Source organism: Muscardinus avellanarius, assembly GCF_963383645.1.
Source record: "Muscardinus avellanarius genome assembly, chromosome: 12".
Taxonomy (NCBI): domain Eukaryota; kingdom Metazoa; phylum Chordata; class Mammalia; order Rodentia; family Gliridae; genus Muscardinus; species Muscardinus avellanarius.
In genome coordinates, this window is record NC_137798.1 from 69,033,862 (window position 1) to 69,050,515 (window position 16,654).

At 42.1% G+C, this 16,654-nt stretch overlaps 1 protein-coding gene across 1 annotated transcript in view; it reads left to right on the top strand.

Moving 5' to 3' along the window:
* The window catches only part of LOC308271520 (nesprin-2-like), a gene marked incomplete at its 3' end in the record, with an annotated part of 253,796 nt that overhangs the window by 151,199 nt on the left and 85,943 nt on the right, over positions 1 to 16,654 (top strand). The window contains exons 64-66 of the mRNA XM_080707904.1: positions 8,091 to 8,267; positions 10,937 to 11,092; positions 15,180 to 15,332. Coding sequence (XP_080564030.1) covers positions 8,091 to 8,267; positions 10,937 to 11,092; positions 15,180 to 15,332 — 486 coding nt within the window. The remainder of the gene's footprint in view (positions 1 to 8,090; positions 8,268 to 10,936; positions 11,093 to 15,179; positions 15,333 to 16,654) is intronic.

Sequence of the window (16,654 nt, forward strand, 5' to 3'; positions counted from 1 at the left end):
AGGAAGACAAAGTTGATATCCTTCTACAAATTGAAGCAAATGTGGCCTTCCCCATGATATTTAATTTTGAATAGATTTAATATTTGAATAGATTTAATATTTTACAAGGCACCCACAAACATATAGTATGTGTTGAGCCGCATCGTAATGGCTGAGAACTCAAAGACAAATGACGGGTGACCGTTATACTTTCAAAGTCCTTGCAAGCCGGTAGAGTTAATATCTGTTAGGCAGAAGAGTAATGGATTAATCACCAAGTATAATATTTTTTAATAGACCTTCACTTCCTAACATTAGTAGGTAGTTAGAATCACAGTCTCCGGGAACTTAGCATGTATGGCGAGCCCTAGACATCTCTACAGGAAATGTTAGAACTTTCCTGGATAAACCCACCCAACAAGTGGCAGGTTTGACAGAAACATGGTTAGCCCTGGCTGGGTTTAGGATTCCTGCCGCACTCAAAGCTATCAAATCTGTCCTGGGAGGCACAGACTGTCCTCCAAGGAACCGAGAAGCTGCCTAAATTGGCAAAGCTCCTTGACGGTGTCCTGGGTTTTCTGGGAGAGCTTTAACTTGTTTCCCATTCTGTTGTTTCCACGAGCTTTCAGTGTAGCCCAGAATCCAGCATGCTCTCAGGGAGCCTCTCTGAGGAATTGTGGAACCCGGGGTTCTGCATTCGGTTCTGAGGATAAAATTCCTACTCAGATACAGCCTCCTGATGGGGCTCCAGAGGACTGGACGGTCACTGTAGGGATGTGAGTTGCACGCCCCCTAGAGTACAGCCGGGGGTGGGGGACATCCAGTTTTTTTTTTTTTTTAATTTATTTTTTATTGGTGCAATGTATTCATACATCATAGTGGTATAAAGAAAATACTTTTGTGGACATACATGCACATCTCGCCCAGTTAGCCCCTACCCGATCCCCACCCCATTCCCTCCCCATCCCTCCTTCCCACGCTTGGCTTACTGGTTGACATCTAGTATTATAGCAATTTATACAATATTAACATTGATAATCTCACATAACAGTTTCATTTGTCTGGTACCAAACTTTTGATGACTTAAAGATAACATTTCAATATTTCTTTTTGCTTTCTTTCTTACCAGAGAATATTTTTTCTTTTTTTTTTTTTTAGGTGAAACTATCATACATTTATTTATTTATTTTTCAGAAAAAAATCTATCCTGATATGGAATATGGACTCTAGATACCCAAAACAGTCTCAAAGAAGAACAAAGCTAGAAGATGTATATTTTCTGATTTCAAACCATATAAAGCTACAATAATTGAAACAGTGTAGTACTGTTATAAAGGCAGATATATAAACCATTGGAGCTAATTAAAAGCCTAGAGATAAATTCTTCCATACATTGTCAAGTTATTTTTGACAAGGTTTCCATGAACTTTTGGTGGAGGAAATACTAGTCTTTTAACTAAATATTGTTGAAAAATAATAATAAATGAAAAAGAATAAAATTGGACCCTTACCTAACACATATACAAATATTAACTCAAAATAGATAAAAGACCTAAATATAAATCTTAATACTATAAGCTTTTAGAAGAAAATCTGGGTCATAAAACCTTACAACATTGAAATTGGAAGTGATTTCTTGGATATGATTTCAATGGCACAGGCAACAAAAGAGTAAATAAACTCCCTAAAAAATAAAAAAAATATTGTATATCCAAAGACAATGTAAACAGAGTTAAAAGTTACTGATCCTCTTCCAAGAGTTCCTCCTATGACCCATTTCTCCCTACCTCTCACATATTAGGGAAAGCATCTGATTTCTTATTTTTTGTGCCTGACTGATCTCACTTAGCATAATGTCCTCCAGTTCCATCCATTTCCCTGAAAATGGTGTAATTGAGTTTTTTTTGATGGCTGAGTAAAATTCCATTGTGTACATATCCCACAGTTTTGTAATCCATTCATCTGTTGATGGACATCTTGGCTGCTTCCATAGTTTGGCTATGGTGAATTGTGCAGCTATGAACATAGATACACATGCATTAGTTTGGTAGTTTGGTTTCTTTTCTTTTGGGTAGATACCCAACAGTGGTATTGCTGGATCAAATGGAAGATTTGTTCCCATTCTTCTGAGGATTCTCCATACTGTTTTCCAAAGTGGTTGCACTAATTTGCAATCCCACCAACAATGTCTTAGAGTTCCCACTTCTCCACATCCTCGCCAGCATCTGTTGTTGTTTGTGTTTTGAATGATGGCCATTCTAGTTGGAGTTAGGTGAAATCTCAGGGTAGTTTTGATTTGCATCTCTCTGATGGCCAGTGATGTTGAGCATTTTTTCATGCATTTATTGGCCATTTGAATTTCTTCTTTTGTGAAGTGTCTATTTAGTTCATTTGCCCATTTTGTTATTGGATGCTTTGTTTTCTTAGTGTTGAGTTTCTTGAGTTCTCTGTATATTCTAGATATTAGTCCTCTATCGGTGGTGTAGGTGGAAAAAATCTTCTCCCATTCTGTTGGCTCTCGATTGAGATTCTTGATAGTTTCCTTTGCTGAACAGAAGCTCTTCAGTTTCATGCAATCCCATGTATTGATTCTCCTTTTAATTTGTTGTGCCTTTGGGGTCTTGTTGAGGAAATGTTTGTCTGTACCTATGTGTTGTAGTGTTGGACCTATGCCCTCTTCAAGGAGCTTCAAGGTCTCTGGTTTAATTTCCAAGTCTTTGATCCATCGTGAGTTGACTTTTGTACAGGGTGAAAAAGTGGGATTAACATCCAATTTTCTGCATATGGTTAACCAGTTTTGCCAACACCATTTGTTGAAGAGGCTATCTTTTTTCCAGTGTATGTTTTTGGCCCCTTTGTCAAAAATCAATTGGCTGAAAGTGTGTGGACTTGTTTCTGGGTCTTCTATTCTGCTCCATTGGTCTATATATCTGTTCTTTTGCCAGTACCATGCTGTTTTTATTACAATGGCTTTGTAGTATAGTTTAAAGTCAGGTATTGTGATTCCTCCTGCGTGGTTTTTGTTGCTGAGAACTACCTTGGCTATTCTGGGCTTTTTGTTATTCCAGATAAATTTAAGGACTGATTTTTCTATGTCTGTGAGGAATGATCTTGGTAGTTTAATGGGCATTGCATTAAATCTGTAGATCACTTTTGGGAGGATGGCCATTTTAATGATATTAATTCTGCCAATCCATGAACATGGAAGGTCTTTCCATCTTCTAAGATCTTCTTCGATTTCTTTTTTCAGTGTTTTATAATTTTCTTTGTAGAGATCTTTTACTTCCTTGGTCAAGTTTATTCCTAGGTATTTTATTTTTTTGTGGGAGATCCTGAGTGGAAGTGTTTTCTGAATTTCTTTTTCAGTGGATTTATGGTTGGTGTACAGGAAAGCTTCTGATTTTTTAAGATTGATTTTGTATCCAGATACCTTGCTGAATTTGTTGATCAGTTCTATAAGCCTTTTGGTTGAGTTTGTTGGGTTTTCTAAGTATAGTATCATGTCATCTGCAAATAGTGAAAGCTTAAGTTCTTCTTTTCCTATTTGTACTCCTTTGATTTCCTTTTCTTGCCTTATTGCTCTGGCTAGAGTCTCTAGTACTATATTGAAGAGAAGTGGTGATAGTGGACATCCTTGTCTCGTTCCAGTTTTTAGGGGAAATTCTTGAAGTTTTTCCCCATTTAATATGATGTTGGCAGTGGGCTTATTGTAGATTGCCTTAATAATGTTGAGATATGTTCCTTCTATTCCAATTCTCTGCAGTGTTTTTATCATAAATGGATGTTGAATTTTATCAAATGCTTTTTCAGCATCTATTGAGATGATCATGTGGTTTTTGTCTTTGATTCTGTTTATATGATGAATTACATGGATTGTTTTTCGTATATTGAACCAGCCTTGCATCCCTGGGATGAACCCTACCTGGTCATGGTGAATGATTTTCTTGATGTGGTTTTGAATGCGTGTTGCTAGTATTTTGTTTAATAGTTTTGCATCCAAGTTCATCAGAGATATAGGCCTGTAGTTTTCCTTCCTTGAACTGTCTTTATTCGGTTTGGGTATTAGTGTGATGTTGGCTTCATAGAATGTATTTGGGAGAGTCCCGGTTTTTTCTATTTCCCGAAATAGTTTGAGTAGTATTGGGATTAGTTCTCCTATAAAGGTTTTATAGAATTCACTTGGGAAACCATCTGGTCCTGGGCTTTTCTTTGATGGTAAGCTCTTTATTGCTATTTCAATCTCTTTGATTGTTATTGGTTGGTTTAAGTGTTCTGTATCTTCTTGACTCAGTTTAGGAAGGTTGTATTTATCTAGGAAGTTGTCGATTTCCTCCAGATTTTCCATTTTGTTGGAGTATAGTTTTTCAAAGTAGTTTCTGATAATCCTCTGGATTTCTACGCTGTCAGTAGTAATGTCTCCTTTTTCATCCCTTATCTTCATAATTTGGGTTGATTCTCTCTTTTTTTTACTTAGGTTGGCTAGTGGTTTATCAATCTTGTTAATTTTTTCAAGAAACCAGCTTTTGGTTTTGTTGATTTTCTGTATTGTTTTTTTATTCTCTATTTCGTTAATTTCTGCTCTAATTTTAATAATTTCCCGTCTTCTGCTGGCTTTGGGGTCCAATTGTTCCTGCTTTTCAAGGGCTTTGAGGTGTGTCATAAGGCTATTTATTTGAAGATTTTCTGTTTTTCTTATGTGAGCACTCAGTGCTATAAATTTTCCTCTTAATACTGCCTTCAAAGTGTCCCAGAGGTTTTGATATGTTGTTTCTTTATTTTCATTTGTTTCTAGAAATTTCTTGATTTCACCTCTTACATCTTCTATGACCCATTCTTCATTCAGAAGTGTGGTGTTCAGTCTCCACATGTTTATGTTGTTTCTCTGGGTCTTCTTATAGTTGATTTCTAGTTTCATTCCATTATGGTCTGAAATGACACAGGGAAGTATGTAACATTTTTTAAATTTGCTAGTGCTCATTTTGTGTCCCAGGATGTGATCTATTTTGGAGAAGGTTCCATGAGCAGCTGAGAAAAATGTAAACTCTGCTGTAGTTGGGTGAAATATTCTATATGTGTCCAAAAGGTCCATTTGGTTAATGGTGTTCTTTAGTTCTGAGACATCTTTACTGACCCTTTGTCTGGAAGATCGGTCTAGTATTGTGAGAGGTATGTTGAAGTCTCCCAGTATTATTGTGTTGGGATTTATGTGTGGCTTCATGTCACAAAGAGTTTGATTTATGAAAGTAGCTGCCCCTACGTTTGGGGCATAGATGTTGATTATTGTTATTTCCTCTTGCTGGACTATTCCTTTTACCAGTAAAATGTGACCTTCTTTGTCTCTTCTAATAAGTTTGGGTTTGAAGTCTAACTTGTCTGATATCATAGTTGCTACTCCTGCTTGTCTTCGAGTACCATTAGCATGGATTACCTTGCTCCAGCCCTTTACCTTGAGTTTGTTCCTATCTTTACTTGTGAGGTGTGTTTCTTGTAAGCAGCAGATGAATGGATTCTGGCTTTTAATCCATTTTGCCACTTTATGTCTTTTTATTGGGGAGTTGAGGCCGTTTACATTTAGTGTGATTATAGAGAGATAATTTTTAATTCCCAACATGTTAAGATCTTATTTCTGTTTGAGATACTGTTTATTCTTCTTTGCTTAGTTGTCCGCTGGATGGGAATTCTTGTTTCTTTGGTTCTGTCGTGAATTACCCATTTCCTCTTTGCAGTTAATCTCCTTGAGTATTTTCTCTAGCGCTGGTTTTGAAGACATAAATTCCTTCAGTTGCTGTTTGTCATGGAAGCTTCTTACTTCCCCATCTAATTTGATGGATAGTTTTGCTGGGTAGTAAATTTTTGGCTGGAAGTTGTTTTCTTTCAGAGTTTGGAATATGTTACTCCAAGCCCTTCTGGCTTTCATAACTTGGTTTGGGAAGTCTGGAGTGATTCTAATTGGTTTGCCTCTGTATGTCACATGGCCTTTTGTTTTTGTTGCCTTTAAGATTCTCTCCTTGGCTTCCACATTAGTCATTTTGACAATTATGTGGCATGGGGATCCTCTTCTCTGATCCTGTCTAAAGGGAGTTCTATAAGTTTCCTGGACCTGTGTATCGACCTCTTGCTCTATGTTTGGAAAATTTTCCGCTATTACTTCCTTGAAGAGATTGTTGATCCCTTTGGTTTCACCTTCTTTTCCCTCCTCTATTCCAATTATTCTTAGGTTAGCTCTCTTGAAATGGGCCCATATTTTTTCAATGTCAGATTCCTGCTGTCGGGTTTTTTTTTCTAAATTAGAAACTATGCGTTCATTTTTAGCATGATCATCTTCAAGAAGCGAGATTCTATTCTCCATGTGGTCTAATCTGTTGTTTATACTTTGAATTGAGGCCTTTACTTCATTAATTGCATCCTTTATCTCTTTTTGACTCTCTCTAAATTCTTTTCGAAAGTCCTCTATTATTTCTAAAGTTATTTTCCTAATTTGATCTTCTAGAGATCTTTGGGTTTCTGTGTTATCAGATTCTGATGTTGTGGTGTTGTTGGCATTCACTGCTCCATTGTTATTTCTCTTTCCCATGATTTTGGAAGTTTGTGCCTTCTCTGGGTTCTTCCCTGAGTCACTACGAGTTCACTTAAGATGCTCTGGATCTCTAGTCTATGGTATCTCAGTCACCACTACTCCTTTACTGTGTTGTATCACAAAGTCTCAGACCCAGGGAGTCAATCAAGGCTGCTTAGACCGTGGGGGGTGCCAAGTTGGGCGTTCTCCAGTGGGGAGTTGTGACTATGGTATGATATCTCTGCCACTGCCACTCCCCCACTGGGCTGCACTGCTAAAATCTCCGACCCAGGGAGACTATCTGCGCAAGTCCCTGGGAGTGCAGTACTGGGATTTCTCCCCTAGGGGCCGCAATTTGACTCACGGTTGTTGAGTGCGCTGATGGAGCTGTAGTGAACTCGGTGGATTCGCTGCTGCCGCCACTGGCAATATGGCACCACTGCCACGCCTTCGGCCGTGATGCGGCGTATTTCTTCTCTGGTTTTGAACTCTGCTCTGAGTCCTTGCCAGTTGTGCTGCGCCCAGCCCTTGGGAGCTTTAGATGTTCCCTGCACCAACAAAACTGCTGACTGCCGCCCAGCTGTTCAGCACCTGCTCACCTCGGCTCGCTGTCCACCCCTCCTCTCAGGCGCCTGGTGGCTGGTTGAGTGGGTTGGTCTAGGGCCGTCCGGTGAACTCGCCGCTGCCGCCAGCAGTAAGACACTGCTTCTGCATCCTAGGCCGCGAGGCCAGAGTACCTCCTCTCTGGATTTGAGCTCTGTTTTGAGTCTCCCTCCTCTCTGGAGCCTGGTGTTGCTAGGGGAGATGTAGGCCGCGCCGCTCCGGCCGCTCTGCGCCGCGGCTCTGGCTGCTCTGCACCACGGTTCTGGCCGCTCCGGCTGCTCCGGCCGCTCTGCACCGCGGCTCTGGCTGCTCTGCACCGTGGGTCTGGCCACTCCGGCCGCTCCGGCCGTTCCGCGACGTGGCTCTGGCTGCTCCGGCTGTTCTGGCCGCTCCGCTCCGGCTGCTCTGGCCGCTCCGCTCAGCTGTTCTGGCCACTCTGCTCCAGCTGCTCCGGCCGCTCCACTCCGCGGCTCCGGCCACTCCGCGCCGCCGCTCCAGCCAATCCGCGCTGCAGCTCTGACTGCTCCGGCTGTTCTGGCCGCTCCGCTCGGCTGCTCTGGCCGCTCCGCTCGGCTGTTCTGGCCACTCTGCTCCAGCTGCTCAGGCCACTCCGCTCCGCGGCTCCCCCCAATCCGCGCTGCGGCTCTGGCCGCTCCGGCTGCTCAGGCCGCTCTGCGCCACGCGGGCGCAGCACTTCGGGCTGGTTTTTTTCCGGTGTCTTGTTTTTCCAGCCCTTTTTTCTCTGTCCCTTGTATTTACCGTTTTTATTTCTTTGCTGTGGTGTTTTCTGGCTCTGAAAGGCGCTGGTTTTGAGGTAGTAGAGTTGGATTGTTAGCGGGACTTGTAAGTGCCGCTTTCCTCCGTCGCCATCTTCCCGGAAGTCGACATCCAGTTTTTTTAATGAACTTGCATTCAGGCGTTGGTGTTTAGTTTCATTGGTTGTGTGTTTTAGGAGTTTAGAATGGAAATGGACTACAAGCAGTGGATAGTTGACTTCGTTAACCAGTCCTTGCTTCAGCTGAGCACCTGTGACGTGGAAAGCAAGCGCTACGAAAGGACGGAGTTCGCAGAGCACCTGGGGGAGATGAACCGCCAGTGGCACCGAGTCCACGGGACCCTGAACGGAAAGGTGTGCCAGGGTCGCCATGGATGGGTGGTTTGGCCTTTGTAACGCAGCAGTTCCTGAAAAGTTAAAAACGATGTTCAAGCCAGGCGTGGTGGTACATGCTTGTAATCCCAGTACTTGCAAGGCTGAGACAGGAGGATCGTAGGTTTGCAGCTAGCCTCAGCTACTTGGTGAGGCCTTCTGCAACTCAGTGAGACCCTGTTTCAAAATAAAGAATAAAAAAATATAGGACTGGGGATGTAGGTTGGAGGTAAAATGCCCCTGCGTTCAATCCCCAGCACCACACACACACAAAAAAAGATGTTCAGATAGTTGATTTACAATTAAGCTTAATAATCATCTTGATTATAGCCCCTTTAGAAATTATGTGCTTTAGCATTCTCCATGGGTGCATATAATAGAGTATGAAAATAATTCTTATGCTTCTTTTAAGATTTCTTAGTAGAAGATAGAGGTAGGCAGTGAAGAGAAGAAACTTTATTTAAGAAGGTATCAAATACTAAGGATACTAAAAGGTCAGAGATTTTGACACTTTCTGTGAAAGCAGATGTTTAAAGGGGGCAAAACTTTTTTAGTTTTCAAAAGATTGTGAAAAAGAAGAAAAATGTATTTTCTTTTTAAGTAGGTTTTTTACTCCATGATTGTTGAAAAGATAAGAAAAATGTATTCCCCAAAAAATATTTAATGTAGCAATAAATGTTTGATTTTCCTTCTTTGTATAGAATGCATACAAATGGATTTATGCAATTAAGATTCAATTACATTAATGAACCAAGACCATGAACAGACAGTTGTCAAAAGAAGGAATTTAGTTAAACATGGGAACTTTAATTATCAGATAGTCAAAATTATTATGTAATATATAGTTATTAACTCGAATTTTTACAAAACAAGAATAAAAGTCCACAGCTAACATGTTCATACGTTGCTGATACTGTAATGGCTTAAATACTTTTTTTGGAAAGCTTTGGGAAAACTTAACCATAAATATCATCTTTCTCTTTTATTTTTTGCAGAACTGGGGATTGGACCCAGGGGCATTCTACCACTGAGCTACACCCCACCTTATTTTTTATTCTTTATTTTAGTTCTTTATTTTGAAACAGGGTCTCACTGAGTTGTGGAGAGCCTAAGTAGCTGAGGCTGGCTGCAAACCTGCTGTCCGCCTGTCTTAGCCTTCCAAGTACTGGGATTATAAGCATGGGCCACCATACACAGCTGCTCTTTTCTCTTAACCCAACAATCTAGTGCTTATATGCTTATTTAAAGTAGATAATACTTCCAGCCGGGGGTACGCATGCTTGTAATCCCAGCACGTGGGAGGCTGAGACAGGAAGATCACAGGTTCAAAGCCAGCCTCAGCTACTTAGGCTCTCAGCAACTGCATGAGACCCTGTTTCTAAATAAAGTATAAAATAGGTCTGGGAGTATAGCCCTGAGGTAGAAAAGCCCCTGGATTCCACCTTCAGTACCACACACACACAAAAAAAGTAGATACACTTTAAAAAAGAAAAAGTCGTTCACAAAGTGTATTATTTATACTTGCAAAAATGTAGACTGTCTTAATTTATAATTCTGGGGGAGTAATTAATCAACTATGTCCAGTTGATGAAATATTGGAAAGCTTTTAAAAGTAGCATCAGGCCGGGCGTGGTGGCACACGCTTGTAATCCCCATGCTTGGGAGGCTGAAACGGGATTGCACAGGTTTGAAGCCAGCCTCAGCTACTTAGTGAGGCCCTCAGCAACTTAGTGAGACCCTGTTTCAATTCAAAATAAAGTACAAAAAAATAGGTCTGGGAGTATAGTCAGGAGGTAGAAAGCCCCTGGGTTTCACCCCCAGTACCACCAAAAAAAAAAAAAAAGCAGTATCAGCATATATTATTACATAGTGTTTATAGTATGTTGGGAAAATTTCATATCTACTATAGTTACAACCTAGTAAAAATTGTGTTAGAAATAAGGAGAGTCACAGAATTAAAAACTGATTCCTTTATTAAACTGATGACGTATTTGTGATACTGTTGGTATTAGAAATTTTTAAGCTAATGAAGAGCATCTAGCCGGGCATGGTGGCACACGCTTGTAATCCCAGCGCTTGGAAGGCTGAGACAGAAGGATCGCACAGGTTCGAGGCCAGCCTCAGCTACTTAGTAAGGCTTTCAGCAACTTAGTGAGACCCTGTTTCAAAAAATATATATAAAAAAAGTTCTGGGAGTATAGCCCGGAGGTAGAAAGCTTCTGGGTTCCAACCCCAGTACCACACAAAATAATAATAATAATAATAATAATAATAATAATAATAATAATGAAGAGCATCTAGAGGAAGAAAATTGCCTTAAGCTGTACCTATATCAATAGAGGATATAACGAAAAATAGTGAATATTAGCACCATGATTTTACTTTGTATAGCTTTCATGAAACTTCAAAACAGACAGCAGATTAGCTTTCACTTTAAACACAAATTTTTTGAAAAGAGGAATTTAAGTCCTGTTTCCTGACTTCTGAATCTTTATTCTAAAATTACCAGTACACCTTATGTGGAATACTAGAAATTTGAAAAGAAAATAATTATTTTTTAAAAAATAATATATCATGTCATTTTCATTTTATATACATAAGGGGCTTAATATAAGAAATTTTTAAGTAATAATTTTATTTGCCACTTACAGATACAACATTTAGAACAACTTTTGGAAAGTATCACTGAGAATGAAAACAAAATACAGATTTTGAACAACTGGTTGGAAGCCCAAGAAGAGAGGCTGAAGACGTTACAAAAACCCGAAAGTGTGATCTCCATCGAGAAGGCGCTCCTGGACTGTCAGGTGAGGAGGCAGTCGGCATCCCTCCTGCATGGCGAGGCTGCGTTGCGTACGCCCCATGCTTACCCCAGGGAGGAGAGCTGCTGTAGTTTCTGGAGACCCTCCTCCAGCACCCCCCCCCACACACACACACACAGTCATGCGTTGCTTAGTAACAGGGATGCATCTAAGAAATGCAGTTTTGTTATTCACAGTACTGTGTGCTTACACAGACGTAGATGGGACAGCTTCCTACACATCTGGGCTCTACGGGACTGCCATGGTATACACGGTGCACGTGTATACTCACTTTCCTTCTTACCTATGTTATACAATTATCTATGGGCTTCGCATGATCACATTCAAGAAGATATTCTCATGATTATTGTTACTTTTAAGAAGTTTGAATATTAGTCCTAAAAGGAAAATGTTCACAGGGAATTTTGACTTAGGTGCTTTCAATTTTTGTGTTTTTTATTACTTTGCCCAATATTGGTCAAATTACTCTGCATTTTCCATTATTCTAGGTATTTTATTCTGTGTTTCATCAGTGGAAGATAATTTTCTTCTGCCTATTGTGTGTTGTGTCTTAAAAGGACCACTCATCCCTGGAAGCCAGCTTCTGGGTCACATTTGGGAGTGAGGGCGTTGTCTGCTAGGTCACTTAGTCCTTGAGGAGCCCTCTCCCCAGTGTGGACTGGTCCTCCTTAAGTGCCGGGCCGATGGGTCACTCCATGGTCTCAGCACTTCAGCTGTTGCCATGGCTACAAAGGGCACACACTGTGCTGCTTCCACACCTACTACGTGAAAGCATCACGCGGGTCACTGTAAGGGCTAGAAAGTAGTAGGATGAGACCCCAGTCCTACTGAGAAGGTTACAAGATAATACTGTACATAAAATGAGAGTGTTGACAGGCTCAGTGGCAACACCTGTAATCCCATTACTTGGGAGGCTGAGATGGGAGGATCACAGGTTTTTTGAGACCAGCCTCAGTAACTTAGTGCCTCAGCAACTTTGGGAAACCTTGTTTCAAAATAAATTTTTATTTGCTTTCATTAATGCAGTAGAGTCTCACATAATGTGGATCATGTTGACAATGACATACATGCACATAGTACTTGGTTCCCCCTCCCTCCTGCCTCCCTATTTTTCTCCCTCCCAATACCATCAAAATAATTTTTTTTAAAAGAAACTGGGGGCGAAGATCAAAAGTAGAAATGCCCCTGGGTTCAATCCCCAGTACCAGTAAAAGGAAAAATAAAGTGGCAGTAACACACACACACACATACACACGAGGTCCTTTCAATGGGCCCTGTTCTGTTCCACCTCCCTACTCTCCTCTCCACTCCGGTGTTCTCAAAGCCACCTTGGATTCAATACCCTCCCTTCTTGGTGACTCTCATCCTACGACTTGTTGCTGCCCCACCTAGCCAGAAGCCCAGGAGTGGCTTTCCTCCTTGGGTCTACTTCCAGAAATTGCTTAGGTCCTCCCAGTTTACTCCTATAGCTAGTCAGTCCACCTGAGTCCAAGGAGTTGTTCACACCCCTCCAGCTGCCGTCGTCCAGCCAGCCGCCAGCATCTTCGTTTCCCTCGACTCCTTCTCCACGCTGTGACAGTAAAGCTTCTGCAGTGCAGCAGGGCCCAGCAACACTCCGCTGAGAACCCCGCCGTTGGCTCCATGGTGCCCATAGAAGGAAGTCCAGATGTTTCAGAAGGGCATTCTGGCCCTTCTCTGACCTTGCCTCACCTACAAAGAGTTGCAGATAGACCTAACCTAAGCAGGCCTTACACAATTCTTAGTCTTTGTGTTTTGATAATACTAGACACTGAACAAGTTTGAGTTGTGTTGAGGTTAGCTATTTCGCCCAAACCTTACCACCAAGCTATATTTAAATAAATCCCAGGGCTGGGGTATGACTCAGTCATAGAGCATCTACCTCCATGCACAAGGCCCTGGGTTGGATCCTTGGCCCCAGAAGGGGGGAAACCCAGACAAAAGTCCACCATCTGTAGAAACATTTATTAGCAAGCAACAAAAACAGTTCATGTAGCTCTAAGTTCAGTGAATCTCAGCTCTCGGTTCTCTTTGGTCACCAGCCACCACTTTGCATGAAAGGGGTTTGCTCAAGGCAGACCTGTCAGTATTCCAGAAGCAAGAGCCAGTATCTGTTTGGTCAGTGATAGGCAACCAGAGTTTGTGGTTTCAACATTTCAAGAATGACCAGAAAGATCAGTTTTGCAGAGGCTGAGTTTCAGTACTGCATTGTGAGGCTGCTGCACCGTGCTAATCCCTCACCACGGCACAGACTCAACCCCCTGCCCAGCATCCATGTGCCTGCCAGGCTCTTGGATTGCTTTTCTGTGTGGACCACCCAGTGATTCTTTTGAAGGATTAAGTTTTTTAGGAAGCTTAATTTCTCATGAAAAGCAGTCATCAGGAGAGAAAACTTGAGCAAAGGTCATTAACTAGAGGTCAAGCATTCCCAACACATGTGTCTGGGTCACAATCAGGCTCAATGCTACAGAAAGTGAGCAGGTGTGAACGCTGAGTTTGTGCATGTGGAAATCTGAAATAAACTCACGGGTCCCTCTGACTGCCAGAGACCATTTGTATTTTCCTGAAGTTCTATAATCAGCTTATAATAATTTAATTACAATTTTCATTTTATTTTATTTTTTAGTACTAGGGATTGAACCCCATAGTACTTTACCACTGAGCTACACCCCCAGCTCTATTTTATTTCTTATTTTGGAACAGGCTCTCACTAACTTGCTGAGACTGCCCTTGAACCTGAGATCTTCCCATCTCAGCCTCCTACAGACTGGGGTTAAAGGTGCACACCACCACACCTGGCTCTGAATCACAGCGCTTTAACCCAGCCCTGAAGAGGGCAGGTCAGCCCTCCAGCCACCTTTCCTTTGTCACGAGTGTCGCTGCTGCCGGCCCCTTCACCTCTGCTCTCACACTCTGGCTCTGTGTTCTTCTCTTTAGTTCAGGGCGCCTACAGGCTTCTGGAAAACATGTTTGTAAAGAGTGGACCAAGTGAGCTGGGTGTAGCTCAGTGGTAGGGTGTGTACTTAGCATGCACAAGGCCCTGGGTTGAATCCCCAGCCAAACAAAAAAGGTTAGGAGGATCTTTTTATAAGTGTATGAATAGACTAAGAGGTTCAAAAAGATAGTAAAGCTATTTCTGACTGGAACGACCCATAAAATGTTTTACCTGTCATGTATATGGCGCTTTATGGTTTAACAGCCCCTTCCTGCTGTGACTTCATCTGCTCGCTGAGCTGGGCAGAGCTCGGGGTGTCGTCACTCCTCAGATGGGAACATGGAGACCCGGGCCTTCGATGGCCAGGCCTGGCCATAAAGCCAGCACAGGGCAAATATCCAGGGAGGACCACTCTCCTGGAATTTTTCCATGATGATAAGGTCTTGTTGTTTAGCTATTTCTTAAATATACAACTATAGAATATAAAATTGAATTAAGAGTATTTTATTCTTAAAATGTCTTTGATGTAATATTGTGAAATTATGTCCTCCAGTGGCATTTTTTTCTACTTGAACAAACAAACCCCTATCTCTTAAACCTTATTGTTTTTCATATTATGCATTAAGCCGGGCGTGGTGGCTCATGCTTGTAATTCTAGTGCTTGGGAGGCCGAGACAGGAGGATTGTGTGGCTGAGACAGGAGGATTGAGCAGATTCAAAGCCAGCCTTAGTTACTTAGTGAGGCTCTCAGCAATTTAGTGAGACCTCATTTCCAAATAAAATATAAAATAGGTCTAGGAGTATAGCCCGGAGGTAGAAAGCCCCTGGGTTCCATCTTCAGTACCACAAAAAAGTTAAAAATTAAATATTATGCATTAGTCGGGTATGGTGGTGCACGCTTGTAATCCCCGCACTTGGGAGGCTGAGACAGGAGGATCGCGTAGGATCGAAGCCAGACTCAGCTGGCTTAAGAGACTATGTTTCCAAATAAAATATAAAATAGGTCTGAGAGTTTAGCCCAGAGGTAGAAGGCCCTTGGGTTCCATCCCCAATACCACCCAAAAAATAAAAAAAAAATAAATATTATGCATTGAAAACATTTTCTCTTTGCCTTTCCAGGATATAGAAAACCAGCTTGCAGTTAAGTCCAAAGCACTGGATGAGCTGCGACAGAGCTGCCCAGCCCTGGAGAGTAGGGCAGCGCCCGTGTTAGGAGACACGACCTCTGGAATCCATGGGTTGCTTCAGAAGCAGAGCAGTGTGACCAGCCAGGTACTAGAATCCAGCTAAAGTCTGCTATTTCTCCTCTCATCGTCCTCTTTTATCTTAATTACTGTTCTTGTTGTTTTATTGTGGAGACTCACTGTATACTAAAAACAGAGACATTGCCGAGAGAAGTATTGAATTGGAGAGAAGCATCTCAAATCCCATTTTCTGAGTTGAATAATCTGAGGCAAAACTACTGCTCCCACCACCGCTGGCGGGCAGGAGAGCCACTTAGCCGTCTTTGTTTTGTCTGGTGGACTCATGCCGACATGAATGTCTACCCCCAAACCCAACAGAGCACCTGGCACGGTGTCTGGACAGCTGCAAGAGCAGCTATGAAGCAGCCCAGGTGTCCTATGCAGGGAGGGCAGGATCTGTCCTGCAGCCTCCAGAAGCGAGGAGCCCAGTCAGCTTCTTAGGGGGAACTCCTGGCAGGGGAAGAAGCCCAGCACAGTGGCGAAGAGTAAGCGAGAGGGAAAGCGTGCAGGCCACCTGGAAGTCTTAGGAAAGGCATGCCACAGTCTCCGGGAGGAGAGTGGTGCCCAGAGAGAAAAAACAGGCACCTCCAAGCAGTACAGCCTGCATTTCCCCACAGCAGGGGGAGGCTCCAAACACTAACCAGTTACAGGTGTGTCCACGTTTCTTCTTGAATCCTCAGTGAAGTTGTCATCGGCTAAAACCTACTCTCGAGCCTGTGTTCCAAGAGGGAGTTGGGAATGAGCTGTAGGAATGGGACCCATAGGCAGCCTTCAGCCTCTTCCTTTCCCAGGACGGCATCAGGGAAGCAGGATGAGTTTATTTAGTCATTTGTAAAAAATCTCTCGTGTGAGTCACCATGCTCACTATTAGGAACAAGATAAAACAGGAAAATAAGTAAACCCTGCCTCAGAGATCTCACAGGCAGTGGAGGAAACACACATGAACAGATAATTACAATGAATTGTGATATAAAAGAATAGAAAGGAGCCGGGCATGGTGGCACATGCTTGTAATCCTAGCATTTGGAAGTCTGAGACAGGAGGACCGCGGTTCAAGGACAGCCTCAGCTACTTAGTGAGGCCCTTTGCAACTCAGTGAGACCCTGTTTCAAAATAAAGAATAAAAAATAGGACTGGGGATATAGCTCAGAGGTAGAATGCCACCCCCCCCACCCCCGGGTTCCATCCCTGGTATTGCAAAAATTAATTAATTAATTAGAAAGGAAAAATTAAGTGAGGTAATATAAAAATCTTGCAAATAGGTCACAGGATAAACAAATAAATGAAATAGAATTGAGAGGCCATAAATAAATAAATTCTTATGTTTATAACCCACTGATTTTTTTTTTT